Source organism: Hyla sarda, chromosome 5 (assembly GCF_029499605.1).
Source record: "Hyla sarda isolate aHylSar1 chromosome 5, aHylSar1.hap1, whole genome shotgun sequence".
Classification (NCBI taxonomy): Eukaryota; Metazoa; Chordata; class Amphibia; order Anura; family Hylidae; genus Hyla; species Hyla sarda.
In genome coordinates, this window is record NC_079193.1 from 223,583,023 (window position 1) to 223,600,048 (window position 17,026).

The 17,026-nt window shown below is 41.2% G+C and overlaps 1 protein-coding gene across 3 annotated transcripts in view; it reads left to right on the plus strand.

Moving 5' to 3' along the window:
- Positions 1-307: 307 nt before the first annotated feature.
- Positions 308-17,026, plus strand: part of PHACTR1 (phosphatase and actin regulator 1) — a 401,179-nt gene continuing 384,460 nt past the window's right edge. The window contains exons 1-2 of one of the 3 annotated variants that reach the window (XM_056521185.1): positions 308-459; positions 4,151-4,249. In XM_056521185.1, coding sequence (XP_056377160.1) covers positions 4,186-4,249 — 64 coding nt within the window. In that variant the 5' untranslated portion in view covers positions 308-459; positions 4,151-4,185. Of the gene's footprint in view, positions 460-876; positions 1,224-4,150; positions 4,250-17,026 lie in introns of those variants that run through there. The other 2 variants (XM_056521189.1, XM_056521184.1) reach the window with 2 other exon arrangements.

Here is a 17,026-nt window from a genome sequence, read left to right on the forward strand (position 1 = left end):
TAGCTGTTCCCTAGGCATCCAGACAGATGTTGTAATTATTCCCTTACTTCTCCGGGATCACAATTATAGCGCTGCACGCTTTTGCACAAATAAAACTCTCTGAAAGGTGAAGATTGAAAGTGTTGTGCTGCTCCCCTTCCATGGATCTGCAGACAAGTCATTCTCAATGCTAATGAAATCTGAGGGGGCAGACAGAGAACACGCAAAAGGCGGGGGAGGGGGGGAGCCTCTTGACCTCTCCTAAATTAGCAGGTAATGCATGTTAATGACAAACAGCTCCGCTCACAATTCAGAGGGGAGGTTTTACATCTTCATATACCGAAAGAAACGGCAGAGCTGTCAGCACATTGCTCTCATAGTCTCTATCCACAGATGAAGCGCTTACCTGTTCACCTTGCCTGGACCCTCCTGCTCTAACTTACTTCTTACCAAAGGACTGTCAGGAAGTAAATCATTTTGGTGAGTACCCTGCTTACATTCCAAGAGTCCCCCTGACATGTATTTTTCACAATGCCTTCAATTCTCTGACATTTCCATATAATGTAATTCTAGCAAACATATCTGTGGTTTATTATTATTATTTTTTGCTTTCTTAGCAACTTATTGACCAATCACTGAACAGACGACACTAGGACAGTCTTCCCATTGTAAACCCTCATTTACTGTCAATTGGAACTACAGCTTCTAAACTAATAGTTACATTCATATGTTCAGATCCTCAACACCAGAGATTAGTGTTACAGCTGAGCAGGCAGTGAACTGTTAACAGGATTCCTTCACTTACGAAATATTGAGATCTATAAAGAGAGGGACTAGGAATAATGGAGCTTCATGTTTATTGCTTGTGGAAATGAAGTATGAAAGATAATCCTCTCGAGAAGTGACTTCAAAAGATAAAGAGGTGGATGTGCAAGCTCGGCAAAGATGTGTATTTAGCCTCTTCGGTTCTATATCCTAAATAAGTTTAATCAAAGGGAGGGACGGTGATTTTTTTCTACGTCAGGTGGAAAGCATTGAAGTGATGGAACTAAAGCACTCTGTTGCCATGGTTATGCCTACTAGCCATTTTTATCAGTTGATCACTGGAAGTCCGCATTATTCATCTGGATTCTAGTCATAGAATCAAAATTGTTCTTTACACTGGGCAATTTTGCAACAATCGAAGAAGCTTGGCTTAGGAGCAGTTTCCGTGAACTAGCACAACCTCCTGCTAACTGATGTCAGTAAGTATTGTCTGTTGGCATGCTGCCATCTGGGCACCAGATATGTTCTGAGATTGAAAAGTTATTTAGCTGCTTCTGTATGAATCTCATATTGCAGAATCTCTGCTACATTCCTGCGTTATTGAACGATGTGTTACATAAGAGATGCAGTGCATGTACGTAATGATGAGGAGCTTAGAATGGGTACATCGACTTAATCCTTGCATAGATTACAATATCTGCAATATACTATCGAAAATAACATTGATATTATGATATTGTGTTGGCATTTATGGAATAAAATCTTTATGTGCAATGTACATGTAAAAAAAACGGTTCTATGAAATGGACTTCACCAGTGTGTTAATAGACTAATATGCTGAATGGGAGATGAAGATTGCTACCAGCAGTGCTTGAGACTGTACTGACATTTATTTAGACCCTGTACAAGCACAAGGACTGCTGTGAAACCTTCACTGAAGTAATAATCCTCTCATGTTCAACCAAGACCAAAAGACAATTATAAATGATTGATTTGTTTTATGTTTAATTATTCTCCGGCAATCTGAATCTTGCTGTACAACCTGCCCCATACACACAAGAAAAAGAAGGTCAGCAGGTTGTATGCTTCATAGTATAGTAAATGGGCTGTATAAATAAATGAAGAATGCCTACTTACACATTGATCAGGGGGAGATTCAAATCTGAAAGGCAAATTGGTAAAAATAAAGAGGACAGCACAGCAATAAGGCTGATAAAGCTGCTTTGAAGTAGACTTTTGGTTAGGGTGCTTTTGGACTTAGGACATCTTCAATATTTAATTTGCTCTTATGTAAGTTACCGTATTTTTCGCCCTATAGGATGCACCGGCATATAAGACGCACCCAATTTTAAAGGTGCAAAATCTAGAAAAAAAAGATTCTGAACCCAACAGTGATATTCAACCTGCGGACCTCCAGATGTAGCAAAACTACAACTCCCAGCATGCCTGGACAGCCGTTGGCTGTCCGGGCATGCTGGGAGTTGTAGTTTTGCAACATCTGGAGGTCCGCAGGTTGAAGACCACTGGATAGGAGGTAATACTCACTGGATAGGAGGTAATACTCACTGGATAGGAGGTCCGCCGCTCCGGACCCGACAACGCTGCCCTGGATGTCGCTCCATCGCTGTCGCCACGTTCCCGTGGTGTCCCTGATGCTCCGGGCGTCTTCTTCCCCAGGATCCACGCTATCCGTCACCATCATCACGTCGCTACGCACGCCGCTCCTATTGGATGGCGGGACGGCGTGCGCGACGACATGATGACGTTGAAGGAGAGCGCCGCTATGAGGGGATCCCAGCACGGAGCAGACACCGAAGAGGCAGGTAGGTCCCTCCCGGTGTCCTGTAAGCTGTTCGGGACGCCGCGGCGGTCCCAAACAGCCCGACTGAGCAGCCAGGTTAGTGTCACTTTCCCTTCAGACGCGGAAGTCAGCTTTGATTGCCGCGTCTGAAGGGTTAATACAGGACATCACTGCGATCAGTGATGTCCTGTATTAGCCGCGGGTCCCGGCCGTTGATGGCCGCAGGGACCGCCGCGATAGGTGTGTGTATTCGCCGTATAAGACGCACCAACTTTTCCCCCCCAGTTTTGGGAAAGAAAAAGTGCGTCTTATGCAGCGAAAAATATGGTATATAGAAGTACAGTTTATAAGCATGAGTTCCATTCATTTCAATAGGTTGTTTCTGCAGCATGAGAATGGATGTCAGCAAGCCCAATTCAGAAGAATAAGACAGTCACGGGCACTTTAGTTACAAAGATTGCAGCAAGTTGTAGAAACAGTCCAGTGGGCACACAAACAATGATTTTGATGCCAAACATAGCAGAGTTCATAGGCTAGATTTAAACTTGGAAATCATTTATTTTTATATTTATTTTACTGTTTATGTTAAAAGGAGTTTAACTGCTGATTGGCGGGGTGCTGACACCCATCATCCCCCTACGATTGGCTGTTAGGGTGTGAGCTGCAGCATTGCACACTACACAGTGAATGGGGTCTGTGTGCCATTCATTGTATTGTGGTGGTGCTGGGTTCCTGCAGCTCTGCTCCCATTGAAACCAATAGTCTACTAGAGGATTTGTTCAAATCACCTACAGATTCAATTCAGATTCAATGGTTGATTCAGATTTGCATAGAAAGAGGGACTCTTGTCTTTGACAGGAGTCCCTGCTTCTGTACAGAAGGAACTTAGCAATGAGGCTTACACTGTATGCCTTGCCTCTCAGTGAACATTTGCTGGACTGGTCTCAAAGCACCAGCTCAGCAAATGTAGAGACAATTTACTGTACGGGATTAGAAACTCCTTTCCTTGAGTCCCTGCTCCTCTATGTAGTTTCTGTGGTACTCTCTGCTATTAATGTAGGGAACCTTCCAATCTGCATACAGGAGCAGGGACTCCTGTCCTTGCTCCAATATAGGCATTGTATGCTTCAGTAATCCGCGAAAATTTGCTGGACTGAGCACAGAGTATTATTTCTGAGCCTGGCCCAGAGAGTGTTTACTGAGAGTGGTGATGCAGAGCTGAGCTGGGCTGGCTGCTGGGACCCCTGGCGATCTTCGGGCCGGCGCCCCGGCGTTCTGAACATTGGAACTTAGGGCTTCCAAATTCGTGACTTCACCCCACGCCCCCTCCATTCATGTCTATAGGAGGGGGCATGATGGCTAGTACAGAGCCGTCACAACCCCTCCCCCAGACATGAATGGAGGGGGTTTGGCGTGACCTCACAAACACAGAAGCCCCAAGCTTCTGTGTTGAGAACACCACAGCACCGGCCTGGAGATCGACGGGGGTCCCAGCGGTCAGCCCCCCCACAATCAGAATCCTTTGAATAGGAGATAACATATCTAGGGGCGGAGTACCCCTTTAAGCTCAATGTCATTTGATGCATTTTTCTTTATCTTTATCAGATTTTTCATCATAAATTGACTGCTTTAAATATCTAATGATGACAAACTTTTTGGATGTGGATTCTATACCAAGGCTTTTATTCAGCCAAGGAGCGCAAGGTAATTTGCATTTGTTCTTACACATGTTCTTGTCTCCGTTGACACCATAATACCCTCGATGTCAGTGCCCCGATTCTGGTAGAGAACAGACAATAGCTTGCAGCTTTTATTGGGAAATATGTATGCTCATTGCTGACTATAGCAGTGCTGCAATCTTCAGTGTTATTTTGTGTAATTATCTGATTGTCCAAGAAAGTAATTATACCAACAGACTCACTGCCTGTGCCAGGAAACGCAAGACTGATCTGTACACAGAGAAAATATGTGGGTGTAAGAAGACTGGTGGAGGATCATTTTATTCAAGCAATGAATGTGTCACTCAGATGACGGCAAAATAAGGGGAAAAGCAACTACGCTGTCTTATGCAGTAAAAATAAACTGCAAAATGTTTTAGATAATGTGCCAATGCTGAGCCCTCTTCGTTCATTCATTTATATAAAAAAAACACAGATATATTGTTGGTATACACAGATAGATACATAGATAGATAATTGACAATAATTAAATTGATAGATAAATAGATAGATTAATAGATATAGTGTCATTTTAGAGAATCAAGGGAGGACAGAATTTTAAGAGAATAATGGAATTTGCATCACATTAAAAACACTAAAGCATCCCCTCACTATAGCACCAGTAACATCCATATACTGCTGTCCACTCAAGTCAATATCAAGTCACATATATATAGATGTTGTTTTGTCAGATAATACAGTGAAGTGGCCATAGTGGTCTTACCTAAAATTTCTGCACTGAATTCTGCATGGAAATTCTGCATAAATTCATAGCCAATAAACTTCAAAGGGATTTCACTGCAGAATTTCCGCTGCCAGAATTCCGTTGAAGTGAAGGCTATAAATTCATGCTGAATTTTCATGTAGAATTCCATGCAGAATTGAGTGAAGAAATTCTGTTGTGTGAACCCTGCCTTAAAGGGGTTATCCAGGAAAAAACTTTTATATATGTATATATATATATATATATATATATATATATATATATATATATATATATATATATCAACTGGCTCCAGAAAGTTAAACAGATTTGTAAATTACTTCTATTAAAAAAAATCTTAATCCTTTCAGTACTTATGAGCTTCTGAAGTTTAGGTTGTTCTTTTCTGTCTAAGTGCTCTCTGATGACACGTGTCTCGGGAACTGCCCAGTTTAGAAGAGGTTTGCTATGGGAATTTGCTTCTAAACTGGGCGTTTCCCAAGACACGTGTCATCAGAGATTACAGAAAAGAACAACCTTAATTTCAGAAGCTCATAAATACTGAAAGGATTAAGATTTTTTAATAGAAGTAATTTACAAATCTGTTTAACTTTCTGGAACCAGTTGATATATAAAAAAAAGTTTTTTCCTGGAATACCCCTTTAAGGCTAGATTCAGACTGAGGATTCTTTCGCCAGAAATATTCAGCCGGAGATTACAGTGGATTAAGTTGACTGAACATTGTGGCTCCCTATCGACTGCAATGTATTCCGCACGGTATTCGGCCAAAAGGAATTTCAGTGGTAAAAGCTCCATCGCTGAAATTCCGATGTGTGCACTGTGCAGCAGAATCGCATTGACAGCAATGGAACTTTGCCGCATGGGAATTTCCAAGCATAATTTCTAAGCGGAGTTAGTCTCGGAAATTTCGCATTCTGATTCCCGCCTATAAAGAGAAGAGAGACTGCCATTTACCTTTTTTCAACCTCTCTGTCTTTTTTTCATTCCACAGCATGGATGTTATTACTACCGGTATACCATGCATAGCAATCTGGAAAATAATAGAAATAAAGGTTGTTACAATGTAAAAAGAGGAACAGGGGTGAAGCAAAGATTACAAGTGCTATTAAGAACCATGACTCATGTATGCAAGAATGTAATTCTAGTTTATATTTGCGCTGGAGTACAGAGCTTAAAGAAATATTTTTTAATAAATCCGGTGCACAATTTGATAAAAGCAGTTTTTCAGGTTTGTATATAAGGTTTCGGAAATTGTCTGATCATACGGAGAAAGCATTAGAGATGGGCATGCAGCACCAGAGAAGCTTTGCAGGCAAATGTCATTGAGAAATAATTTGCATTATGCCAAATAATTGGAAGAATGTAAAGGTACGCCATGCTAGTTTTTCAATTAGCTACTTTCCGCACTGATATCTTTGACTGCATAAGGCAAAATACATAAATTTGCATGGAATGGTCCATGCAGTTAACTGTAATTTCAGCAGTTTACTAGAACATCATTTATTTATATATGTGCATCATTTTATAAAAACATTCAGATGCCTTTACAGTACATTTGGTGTGAGTTTTAATGTAAATCTGCACCAAAGCTGCAGCACATGGGGTCAAAGTGCCCATGCAGATTTCTGCCCAACATCGAAAGAACCTTCCATGGGCCTATGAACAATAAAACTAGTCCATGGAGTAATGAAATAAGGTGGCCGGGTCTAAGAATTATGTTTTCTTTTACATTTGAGATAGGGAGGCGGAATTCCCCGAAATGTCACATCGCACACCAGATCTTTACCGATTGATAATGGTGGTGAATAAATTCCTATGTTTGCATTACAATTGTAGGGCAGGGTCACACGAGGTGCATCTGCAGCATATCTGATGCTGCAGATGTGCCAATGGCAGTCACAGAGGGACTGCAGAGCAAGCATCCAGCTGCGGCCGGGAGTGCGCTCTGCAGTCTCTCTGTGACTGCCATCAGCGCATCTGTAGCGTCAAATACACTGTGGATGTGCCCCGTGTGACTCTGCCCTTAATAGAGATTTTACGAATCTGAAAATTTGAAAATAAAGTATTTCAAAGCATAACTGCATAAGTGGAATGGGTTCTGTTGTTTGAGAATGATATGGAAATTTGGGAGACCCCTGGTTCCACTCCAATACAGCTATATGAAGGGTGTGGATTGTTTTTGATGTTTTCTTTTACACCATGTGGACAGCTCAGTAACTTACCTAGAGAACAGATGGCATCAGCATGCGCTATGAGAAAAGACAAGCTGGCAAAGACAATGTGGTGCTTAGGGCAATGTTCTACAGAAAAACCTTGGATCCAGGCATTAATATGAATGTTACTTTGACACATACCACCTAAACACTGTTGCAGACCATCTACATCTTATTTATGGTAACAGTATTCTCTAAAAAGTGGCCTCTTTCATCTGCATAATGCACTCTGCAACATTACAAAAATTGTTCAGAAATAGTATGGGCAACATGACTATTATTTAAGTTTTGACTTCAAATTCCCCAGATCTCAATCCGATTAGGCATCTGTGGGATGTGTTGGAAGAAACAGTTTAATCTATACAGGCCTCGCAACTTTTTGGACTTTAAAGGGAATCTGTCAGCTGTATTTGCTACTAAGAGTTGTAGACACCCTTGGATATCTGTTAAGGCATAAAGGCAAAATTTGCCATTATTGGAGTGGATGGTGGTTGCCAAAAATATGAAATAAACTTTTTTCTTAGCTCAGTGTCAATGAGGAGGGGCTGAGCTGCTCAGGTGCTGCTAATTGGCATGCCTGCACGCTTAAACTTAACTTCCTCCCCCACTTTGATCGTAAGCCAATCCTTGTATGTCAATAAAGGAGAAGCTAACAGCTATCCGGTATATGCAGCTCTTAGCAGCATATACAGCTGACAGATTCCCTTTAAGGGTATGTTACTGATGTCTTGATCTCAGACACTACAAAACACCTTGGTAGGTGCTGTGAAGTAAATCTCTTGATGGGTCAGACCTATTTTTGTGACACATGGGGACCTTCACATTATTAGGCAGATGTTTTTAATGGTATGGCCAATCGCTGTATGTGTCAACAATTTACCTTTGTTTGTAGCTGCTACATAAAATACTATATAATGTTGGTCTCCGAAGCCATTTGCTTTTTTTTTTTTACTTATAATGGGCCTCTTTTACATCATTCCTATACTTTCAAATTGAGAAATAAAATGATACATATCTGCGACAACTGCTAGACGTTGCTGAAATGAGTCATCAAGATAACAGTTGTCATGGTAACTACAACATTTTCAAAGGTCAATTCAGCATCTACAAGAAATATTAATTAAATCTTTACATAAATGATAAAAGATAAGTCACTCATAATCTTCGAGTTATACATAGTTTCATGCGTCAGATCCACATTCTATTGCAGCTAGGTTCTACTTCTGAAAGCTACAATTTTGTGATGCAATGCAATCTAACTGGCTCCTTAAAGAGGTTATCCAGTATCTAAAAATGTATCCCCTATCTGCTGGGATCCCCACTATCTCTTGCACAGCGGTCATACCCCCCGTGATCTGACACTTCTCCCCTATCCTGCAGATATGTTTGAAATACTAGATAACCTATTCAAGGCTTAGAACAAACAACACAAAAAACTGCCCCCTATTTTTTATTCAAGATAAAGATACAATTTTTGTGGCATTTTTTCCCAAAAATAGTGAGCATTAGTATAGTTGTTTTTTTGTTGTTGTTGTTTTAGACCTTTTCTAAATAATGCTTTATTTATCAATGAAAATCTGGGATTTCATCACCCCCTTTCCAAAGGCTTATATACTTGTGTGTCAACACAGCGTCACTAACCAGTGAACTCAGTATAGAATAAATGTCAGAAATAAGACCCTTCATCAAAGAGCCTTGACGACATAGCTGATCGAACCAAGTGGACTGAGAGACCATTGTAGGGGTTAAGGAAGCCATGTCACGATTGAAGATAATAAACTTGTTTGGAGGAAGGGAGCTCAAACTTAACAACCAATTGGTCAAACGATAGTGAATCTCCAGAAAGAAAAACATTTGCCACAGCAGCATATTAGAAAAGGCCTTTAGGGGCCCATGTGTTAACCATTCCCGTGGTCATACTAACTGGAAGCTCATAATAAAAAAGAAATGACTGCATTGGGGTAAAGGAGGAAAATTACCAAAATGTCACAGTACAGAAGGCTATAGGTCCTAGGAGGGGGCAAGGAGGGACAAACAAAATACTGGATCTCCAGAGAAATAATCTGGATGTACTGGATCAAACAACATTTTTCCTCCTCCCTCCATTGATTGAAAGCACAGTATGAGGACCAGGAAGAAAGTTGTTGGAGGCAAGCCGCTAAGTAGTATTAAATAATACTGTCAACATTCATATCCCATAAGGATAGGGGATAAGATGTCTGACTCCCAGAAGTCCCCTAGGTGCTGCGCCGGAGGCTCGTGATGTCATGGCCATGCCCGCTCCTGATGTCATGGCCACTCCCCCTCAATGCAAGTTTATGTGAGGGGTGTGATGGCCGTCATACCCCCTCCATAGACTTGTATTGAGGGGGCATGGCCGTGATGTCAAGAGCAGGGCGTGACCATGATGTCACGAGCCTCCACCTCGCATTGCCAGTTATCAGACGCGGAGCGGAGTGCGCTACATGCACCGATTGATTGGGGTCCCGCAGCCGAGATTGCGGGGGTCCCATCTTATCCCATATCTGTCTGTGCTGGTGTAGAAACCTTGTTTCCTCAAGATGTAGAGGATGCCCCGTTGTTATAGATACAGTCCTGAGTATAAATAGATCATGGGAGAGATCTCTGTACGGTCCCCTCATGTATTTATACATAGTTATTAGGTCGCCCCTAAGCCTTCTTTTTTCTAAACTAAATAACCCTAATTCTGATAATCTTTCTGGGTACTGTAGTCCTCCCATTCCCTGCATTACTCTGGTTGCCGTCTTTGAATCCTCTCCAGCTCCACTATATCTTTCTTGTACACTTGTGCCCAGTACTGTACATAATATTCCATGCGTGGTCTGACTAGTGATTTGTACAGCAGTAGAATTATTTCCTTATCGTGGGCATCTATGCCCCTATTGATGAACCCCATGATTTCATTTGCCTTGGCAGCAGCTGCCCGACACTGGTCACTACAGCTAAATTTACTGTTAACTAAGACTCCCAAGTCGTTTTCCATGTCAGTCGTCCCAAGTGTGCCCCCATTTAATACATAATCCTAGCCCAGATTTTTGCTCCCTATGTGTATTTCCTTACATTTATCAGTGTTGAACCTCATCTGCCACTTCCCAGCCCAAACCTCCAACCTATCCAGATCCATTTGTAACAGTGCACTGTCCTCTAATGTGTTTTCCGGTTTACAGAGTTTAGTATCATCTGCAAAGATTGCTACTTTACTATTCAACCCCTCTTCAAGGTCATTAATGAATATATTAAATAGAACAGGACCCAAGACTGACCCCTGTGGTACCCCACTAGTAACAGTCACCCAATCAGAATAAGTACCATTAATAACCCCACTCTGTTTCCTATCACTGAGCCAGTTACTTACCCACTTGCACACATTCTCCCCCAGCCCCATCCTTCTCATTTTATGCACCAATCTTTTATGTGGCACCATATGAAATGCTTTGGAAAAATCCAGATATACGACATCCAGCATTTCCCCCTTGTTCAGTCTGGAGCTCACCTCCTCATAAAAGCTGATCAGGTTAGTTTGACAGGACTGATCCTTCATAAAGCCCTGCTCATACATTTATTTTTATCAAGATACTCCAAAATAGAATCTCTTAGAAAACCCTCAAACAATTTACAGGTCTATAATTCCTGGGGTCACCTTTTGACCCCTTTTTAAATACTGGCACCACATTTGCCATGCGCCAGTCCTGGGGAACAGTCCCTGTTACTATAGAGTCCCTGAATACTAAAAATAGGGGTCTGTCTATTACATTACTTAATTCCTTTAGAACACAGGGGTGAATGCCATCTGGACCTGGTGATTTGTCTATTTAGATTTTTTTGTAGGAGGCACTGTATTTCTTCCTGGGTTAGACAGGTGACCTGTACAGGGGAGTTTACCTTATCTTGCTGTATTGTACAGCGGCAAAGTTTCCGCCGCAGAGCAAACTCCTAGCGGGAAACTCACCGCAAACCCCCGCCTGTGCGAATGTACCCTTAAAACACTACACTACACTAACATAAAATAAAGGGTAAAACACTACAAATACACCCCCTTACACTGTCCACCCCCCCCCCCCCCAATAAAAATGAAAATGTATCGTACGGCAGTGTTTCGAAAACGGAGCCTAGAGCTGTTGCAAAACAACAACTCCCAGCATTTCCGGACAGCCACTGACTGTCCAGGCATGCTGGGAGTTTAGTAACAGCTGGAGGCACCCTGTTTGGGAATCACTAGCGTAGAATACCCCTATGTCCACCCCTATGCAATACCAAATTTAGTCCCCAAATACGCATGGCGCTCTCTCACTTTGGAGCCCTGTCGTATTTCAAGGAAACAGTTTAGGGCCACATATGGGGTATTTCCCTACTCAGGAGAAATTGAGTTACAAATTTTGGGTGGCTTTTTCGCCTTTTACCCCTTATGAAAAGGAAAAGTTGGGAGTCTATCCAGGCCTGTTAGTGTAAAAAAAAAAGTTTTTACACTAACATGCTGGTGTTGCCCCATACTTTTTATTTTCACAAGAGGTAAAAGCAAAAAATAGACCCCCAAAATTTGTAACGCAATGTCTCCTGAGTATGGAAATACCCCATATGTGGGCGTAAAATGCTCTGCGGATGCACAACATGGCTCAGGAGTAAGAGCGCACTATGTACATTTGAGGCCTAAATAGGTGATTTGCACAGGGGTGGCTGATTTTACAGCAGTTCTGACATAAACGCAAAAAAAAAAAAAAATACCCACGTGTGACCCCATTTTGGAAACTACCTACAACCCTCACGGAATGTAACAAGGGGTATAGTGAGCCTTAACACCCCACAGGTGTTTGACGAATTTTCGTTAAAGTTGGATGGGAAAAAAATAAATAAAAATGTTTCACTGAAATATTGGTGTTACCCTAAATTTTTCATTTTCCCAAGGGAAAATAGGAAAAAAGCCCCCAAAATTTGTAACGCCATTTCTTCTAAGTAAGGACATACCCCATATGTGGATATAAAGTACTCTGCGGGTGCACTAAAATGCTTAAAAGAGAAGGAGCGCCATTGGGCTTCTGGAGAGACCACGTGTGTTTACAAAGCCCCCATAGTGCCAGAACAATGGACCCCCCCACATGTGACCCCATTTTGGAAACTGCACCCCTCACGGAATGTAACAAGGGGTGCAGTGAGTTTCCAAAATAGTATGCCATGTGTTTTTTTTTTTTGTTTTTTTTTTGTTTTTTGCTGTTCTGGCACCATAGGGGCTTCCTAAATGTGACATGCCCCACAAAAACCATTTCAGCAAAATTTGCTTTCCAAAAGCCAAATGTGACTCCTTCTCTTCTAAGCATTGTAGTTCGCCTGCAGAGCATTTTATGTCCTAACATGGAGTATTTCCATTACCCTTTGTAAAAATGGTAAATTTGGGGGGGGGGGGGGGGGTGAAATGCACTTTAGTGAAAAAAAATTTTTTTTCATTTACACATCCAACTTTAACTAAAAGTTGTCAAACACCTGTGGGGTGATAAAGCTCACAGGACCCCTTGTTACGTGCCTTGAGGTGTGTAGTTTCTAAAATAGTATGCCATGTGGGTTTTTTCTGCTGTTCTGGCACAATAGGGGCTTCCTAAATGCGACATGCCCCCCAAAAACCATTTCAGCAAAATTCACTCTCCAAACTGTGCACGCCGAACACTTTACATACACATATGAGGTATTTACTTACTCAAGAGAAATTGGGTTACAAATTTTGTGTTTTTTTTTCTCCTATTACCCCTTGTAAAAATTCTAAAACTGGGTCTACAAGAACTTGCGAGTGTAAAAAATGAAGATTTTGAATTTTCTCCTTCACTTTGCTGCTATTCCTGTGAAACACCTAAAGGGTTTAAAACTTTCTGAATGTCATTTTGAATACTTTGAGGGCTGCAGTATCTATAATGGGGTAATTTATGGGGTATTTCTAATATGAAGACCCCTCAAATTCACTTCAAACCTGAACTGGTCCCTGAAAAATTCAGATTTTGAAAATTTTGTGAAAATTTGGATAATTGAAGCCCTCTGATGTCTTCCAAAAGTAAAAACATGTCAACTTTATGATGCCAACATAAAGTAGACATATTGTATATGTGAATCAATATAAAATGTATTTGGTATGTCTATTTTCCTTACAAGCAGAGAGCTTCAAAGTTAGAAAAATGCAAAATTTTAAATTTTTTCATCAAATTTTGGAATTTTTTACCATGAAAAGATGCAAGTATTGACGAAAATGTACCACTTACATAAAGTAGAATATATCATGAAAAACAATCTTGGAATCAGAAGGAAAAGTTAAAGCATCCCAGAGTTATTAATGCTTAAAGGGGTTATCCAGGAAAAAAAAATTTTTATATCAACTGGCTCCAGAAAGTCAAACAGATTTGTAAATTACTTCTATTAAAAAATCTTAATCCTTTCAGTACTTTTGAGCTTCTGAATTTGAGTTGTTCTTTTCTGTCAAGTGCTCTCTGATGACACGTGTCTCGGGAACCGCCCAGGTTTCCTATGGGGATTTGCTTCTAAACTGGGCGTTTCCCGAGACACATGTCATCAGAGAGCACTTAGACAGAAAAGAATAACTCAACTTCAGAAGCTCATAAGTACTGAAAGGATTAAGATTTTTTAATAGAAGTAATTTACATATCTAGCAACACAATGAAAAAGAGGTAGCGTGCACTCACCGCGGGTAAACAGCTGCAGGCCCGAGGTTTGGGATCACCACGACATAGACGGAGACGGTAAGGGGCGCTCAGAGGCTACGCCGGCTGTTTCGGACGTAGGAACGTCCTTCTTCCGGCCTCAGAAGGACGTTCTTGGAGGCCGGAAGAAGGACGTTCCTACGTCCGAAACAGCCGGCGTAGCCTCTGAGCGCCCCTTACCGTCTATGTCGTGGTGATCCCTGACCTCGGGCCTGCAGCTGTTTACCCGCGGTGAGTGCACGCTACCTCTTTTTCATTGTGTTGCTTGATACTTTATCTAGTGTGTGCACCCCGCAGGTGCTGCGTTGTAACTTATCGGGTCCGGAGGCTGCCAGTGTACACCAGCGGTATTGTATATCTGCATGTTTAGCTGCACGGTGTGCTCTCTCCTCTTACAGTGGCTTAATTTACATATCTGTTTAACTTTCTGGAGCCAGTTGATATATAAAAAAAAGTTTTTTTTCCCTGGATAGCCCCTTTAAAGTGACAGTGGTCAGATGTGCAAAAAGCGCTCTGGTCCTTAAGGTGAAAATGGGCTTGGTCCTTAAGCGGTTAATATATTAGCTTTTTCCTGATCCCCGTCTATAATTTCTTCCTCATCATTTTTCAAAGGGCCTACACTTTCATATTTGACCTTTTTGCTATTTATATAGTTAAAGAACATTTTGGGGTTAGTTTTACTCTCTTTGGCAATGAGTCTGTCTCTATTTCTGCCTCTCTGTGGCTTTTATCTGTTTTTTCCATATTTTACATTTTTCTCTATAGCTTTTTAACGCTTCTTCACTGCCATCCTGTTTTAGTAGTTTAAATGCTTTATTTTTGTCATTTATTGCCCCCTTAAAGTTCTTATTCATCCATATTGGTTTTCTTTTAATCCTGACCATTTTATTCCTATAAGGTATATACCTCTTACAGTGAGAATTTTAAATATTCTTAGAAGTCTCTTATTTAGTGTCAGTATTCTTGTTTTTGAGGACATTATCCAATTTTATATTGTTAAGGACTTCTCTGAGTTGATCAAACTTTGCCTTCCTAAAGTTCATTGTTTTTTGTGGCCCCTCGTGAGGTTCCCTTATTGAAGAACAAGTTATAATGGATTATATTATGATCACTATTTCCTAGGTGTCCTTCTACCTGCACATTAGTTACTCTGTCAGGTCTGTTGGTTAATATTAAGACTAGTAGGGCGCCCCCTCTGGTCGGGCCCTGCACCAATGCAAAACATTTTTTTTTTACACTCGCATGTACTTGCAGACTTAGTTTTTTAATTTTTACACGGGGTAAAAGGGGAGAAATCTTCCTAAAATTTGTAACACAATTTCTCACAAGCAAGGAATTACCTCATATGTGTATGTCAAGTGTTCTGTGGGTGCACTACATGGCTCAGAAGGGAGGGAGCAACAGTGGAATTTTGGAGAGTGAGTTTTTCTGAAATGGTTTTTGGGGGGAATGTCACATTTAAGAAGCCCCCATAGTACCAGAACAGCAACAGAAACAAAAAACAAAAAAAAAACACATGGCTTACTATTTTGTAAACTACACCCCTCAAGGAATGTAACAAGGGGTCTATTGAGCCTTAACACCCCACAGGGGTTTGACGACTTTTTGTTAAAGATGGATGTGTATTTTTTTTATTTTTTTTATTTTCACAAAAATGCTAGTTTTCCCCCAAATTTTAAATTTCTAAAAGGGGTAATAGGTGAAAATGCCCCCCAAAATTTATAACCCCATCTCTTCTGAGTATGTAAATACCCCATGTGTGGATGTCAAGTGAACTGCGGGCGCACTACAATGCTCAGAAGAGAAGGAGTCCCATTTAGCTTTTGTTAAGCAAATTTTGCTGAAATGGTTTTTGGGGGGCATGTCGCATTTAGGAAGCCCTTATGGTGCCAGAACAGCAAAAAATCCCCCACACGGCCTACTATTTTGGAAACAAGGGGTACAGTGAGCCTTAACACCACACAGGTGTTTCACGACTTTTTGTTAAATTTGGATGTGTAATTTTATTAATTTTTTTCACTAAAATGCTAGTTTTCCCCCAAATTTCACAGGAGAAAATACCCCTCAAAATTTGTAACCCCATCTCTTCTGAGTATGGAAATATCCCATGTGCGGATGTCAAGTGCACTGCGGGTGCACTACAATGCTCAGAAGAGGAGTCACATTTGCAAATTTTGCTGAAATGGGGGAGGGGCATGTCGCATTTAGGAAGCCCCTATGGTGCCAGAACAGCAAAAAATCCCCCACATGGCATACCATTTTGGAAACGACACCCCTCAATGCACTTAACAAGGGGTACATTGAGCCTTAACACCACACAGGTGTTTGAGAAATGTTCATTAAATTGGGATGTGAAAAGGAAAAATTTTATATTTCACACTAAAATGCTGGGGTTACCCCAAATTTTTCATTTTCACAAGTGGTAAAAGGAGAAAATGTCACTGTAAATTTGTAGATACATTTCTTTGGAGTAAGGACATACCAGATATCTGGGCGTAAACAGCTCTGAGGGTGCACACCAGGTCTCGGAGGAGCAGGAACGCAGTCAGGGGCCTTGAGCTTTTGCATAGCTGCCTATGGGGCCAGAACAGCGGGACCCCCCCCCCTCAAGGGGCATTACATGGGGTACACTAAATAACTAAAATGGGGTACAGTGGTACATAAAATAATAAAATAGGCTATGTTCCCAGAATGATGACCCAGAGCATAGCCACAACTAAAAAATATGCCTGCCCCAAACCCTAAGCTCTGAATCATCATTCTGGGAATGTGATGTGTGTGGCCGTCTCTAACCTGCTGCCTCAAATGCGCACCCGCTCAGGTGGAGAGAGAGCGTTGCGCATTTGAGGCAACATAAAAATTCCCCGATGATAGTGACTCAGAGACCCATGACCCATTTTTTGAAAAAATACCCCCAGAGGTCTGATCATTTTTTTTTTTTTTATGAAACATTTTTTGGGGCAATTTAGTGGTTTATGGGGTTAAAACTTGGACTTGGTACATTGGGTTCAAATTATGGAAAATTTAAATGAAGAGGGAAAATTTAGTACCGCATGGAAGTGTGATACTCTCTGAAGCCGTTTTTAATGCAGAGGCCCGGATGGTCGGGG